General features: G+C 49.7%; 1 protein-coding gene across 1 annotated transcript in view; it reads right to left on the bottom strand.

The window, feature by feature from the left end:
* Positions 1-269: 269 nt before the first annotated feature.
* LHX2 (LIM homeobox 2) overlaps positions 270-3,250 on the bottom strand; it is an 18,235-nt gene continuing 15,254 nt past the window's right edge. The window contains exon 5 of the mRNA XM_006768594.2: positions 270-985. Coding sequence (XP_006768657.1) covers positions 698-985 — 288 coding nt within the window. The 3' untranslated portion in view covers positions 270-697. The remainder of the gene's footprint in view (positions 986-3,250) is intronic.

The following is a 3,250-nucleotide window of genomic DNA, read 5'->3' on the forward strand; positions in this document are numbered from 1 at the left end:
GAAAGAGGGAGGAGCTGGAATTTACCTCCAGGCTTCAATAAGACTCTGAAGTCGTGTGAATTTCTCACCCCACTAAACAGCAGTGGCACCAACTAGTTTCAATAAGTGGTTTTATTACTGGTTAGATTTTACAAATTCTGATATTCGAACAGACTTCCACCTTAAAATTCTAAAACAACAAAGCGACCGTTTGGAGGGGGTTTGATTTTTCCTTTTTTTTTTTTTTCCTTTTTTCTTTTTTAGGACTATTCAAAGTAACAAACTTTTTTTTCTTTTTTTTACATTTTTGCTCTGGTCATAAATATACAGAGAGAAAAAGAGGGAGAGAAAAATGAACAAGTCGTCCGAAGTATGGAGATAAAACAGTATTCCTAAGGCACGTGGCAGTCTTTGAAAATACAGAAGCTCTAGCCAACTTAAATTATTTGTTGTTCTTCCTCGCTCAGTCCACAAAACTGTACAGTGACACAAATGTTGTGTTGCAGATAGATCTTCCAAGTAATTCCTCGGTCCACACCGCTGCGTTAGCCGGACGCGCAATTATTGTCTTCCTCTGTTTCCAGGCGAGATCCTAAAATGTGGTTAGTTAGTTGCTCAAAGCCTCTATTTTAAAATACACTTGGAATTCAACTAAAGATAATTTCTTTTTTAAAGAAATTGTGGGGCCAAGGTTGGGGGGGGGATGGGGTGCGAGTCATTAGAAAAGGTTGGTAAGAGTCGTTTGTGAGGGGCTGTGAGGCTCGTGGCCCTCCAGGTTGCCAGGCACAGAAGTTAAGACGGACGTCACAGTTGGCAGGGTGGGGCTAGTCAAGTCTGTGAGGGTGGTGGGCGTGCTGGAGGGGCTGAGCGAGGCGTTGGAGAGCTCCGAGGCTGGCCCTGACGGTGTCCCGGTCTGCAGCGCCGCCTCTGTGGACTTGTCCACGCCCGTGTTTTCCTGCCGTAAGAGGTTGCGCCTGAACTTGGCCCTGGCGTTCTGAAACCAGACCTGTGTGGGGGGATAGGGAAGGGCTGGTTAGGGGAAGGCGGCCAGGCAGGAGAGGAGAGCAGAGCATTCCCCGGACTGCCTAACTCAGAGACCCTAATCACTAATCAGTATTTTGTGTTTTTTTGGAGGGGAGAATAAAAAGTCAGGCTGGTACTATTCTGTTCTTAATAAAATAAAAATTTCCTTTTCTCTCATGGGCTATTACTGAGTTTCCCTTTCTGTTAGAAGGTTCCAGAGCTGAGCCACTCTCTCCAATATGGTAGCCACTAGCCACATATGGCTATTGAGCATGTGACATCAGATAAGCCCAAATGTGACTAGTCTGTAGGTGAAAATATACAAACTGTTAAAAATTTAATATAAAAAAAATAAAATATCTAGTAATAATTTTTATACTGGTTACATGTTGAAATGATAATATTTTGGATATGCTGGGATCAATAAAATATATTGTCAATGTTACCAGTTTTTTTTTTTAATGTGGCTACTAGAAATTTTTAAATGTAAAATTACATATGTGGTCATGTTGTATTTCTTTCAGACAGTGCTGTTCTGGAAGATTCGGTCAAACCAAATCTTGATTGTTCCTCACAACGATTGAGAGATTTGGTTTTTTTCCAGCCGTCACCTTTAGGCACACAATAGAGCCCACGAGTTCTGGTTGGCACAATGTTCACCATGTTTCGGGATCACTAAGTCTGGGAAATACTAGAATGGTGTAAAGAGCACAGGAATCAATCCACAGAGAGTTCCTAAGAGGAAGAAAAGGACGCTAGTCGACTCGCCACCGCCATTAGCTGGAGAAGCCACCGCTTCCCTGGACCCTGGGTTTCAGGTCTCAGGGCAGAAGTGGGCAAGAGGGGAGCAGCCACCGAGAGGAGAGCAAGGCCAGGGAGGCCGCGGCCCGTAGGTTCCCATCCCCAACCTGCCGCATCCCAGGCCCATTCATGAGGGAGGAGGGGTTGGCTGCACAGTTGGAACCGCGCTTGGTATGAAAAGAATACCAAAGGGACAGAATAAGGGCTTACTTTCACTTTTTCCTGAGTTGCAGACACATGCCCCCATCCACACACATACCTTTGTACAGGAGCCTGTATGCAGGCATGAAGACCAAGCATTAAATTCATCTACACAGGCCCCCCCCGCCGTCACCCCAAATATGCCCACCAGTCTAACTGCACAGAGATCTGGCTGTAACCAGGGATCCTCAAAGGCCTAGGAAATCTACGCCGTTGTGGGGGTGGGGATAGGCCTGGGGGGCTGTGTCTCCAAAGAAAGAAGCCCAAAAGGCAGGGCCCCCTCACTTCCCTTTGCGTGAGGAAATCACCCGCCAGAAGCCTCCCCATAAAACACAGGGCCTTGGGGGATTCTGCAGATTCTCGGGTGTCCAGTTGTGAATTGCCAGATGTGCCTGCATCTGCCTGTCTTCCCAGTGTCTCAGACGGGTGGGAAGGGCCGAGGCCTGGCCCCACCCTCCCCTGGGGACCACCCCAGCTACAGGAGCCTGTGGCTTCACACCCGCCTTTTTGGTGGCCTAATACAATTTGGGCTCAATTAAAAGCACAGCCGCCGGAATCCTGGAGTGAGGAGGGAGACACGGGCCCTGTGAAGTCAGGAAACAAAGCTCTCTCCCCAGCACACTGGGTCTTCCCAGGAAGAAAGCACATTTTCCCTGGCCTTTCGCCCAGAACAAGCCCATCACCTCTTGGAGGCTAGCAAATGAGTCCAATGCTTCTAAACCACCTCCACATGCTCTCCTCGCGGCGGGGAGGTCCTTCCCTGCCCGGCCTCCAGACATCTGCCGGGCGAGACTCCGCTTCTGCTGGTCTGGGGAATGGCTGATGGACAAAGCCCCAGAGGCCCTCAGAGGGAGGAGGTGACCTCCCCAGTCCTGTGGCAGGCAGGTGAGGAAGGCTGGAGTGTTGGTGCCAACTTTTGCCACTGTCCTGGCCTGTGTGTCTGTCTGTCCAAGCAGCAGCTGGAAAGAGGAGCTCTGGGGGTGGCAGGTGGCTCGGGGGTCCAGGGGTCCAGGGGTCCAGGGCTCCAAGCCCTCGGGAAGGGCTGGAACTGGCTGTTTAGCTGTGGGCTGTTTGCTGTTTCTCTGCTGTTGCCCTAACAGTGGTTGTAAACAATGACACCATCGTCCACAGTGCCTCCTCGGCCAGTCGTACTGGATCAGAGGCACCGGAATCCGCTGGGTGATAACCAACAACTCAGCCGAAAGGGAGCTGCTGTGGGGATTGTGTTGGGTTTGCTTTTCACCTT

The sequence above is a fragment of the Myotis davidii genome, unplaced genomic scaffold (genome assembly GCF_000327345.1).
Source record: "Myotis davidii unplaced genomic scaffold, ASM32734v1 scaffold142, whole genome shotgun sequence".
NCBI classification, from domain to species: Eukaryota; Metazoa; Chordata; class Mammalia; order Chiroptera; family Vespertilionidae; genus Myotis; species Myotis davidii.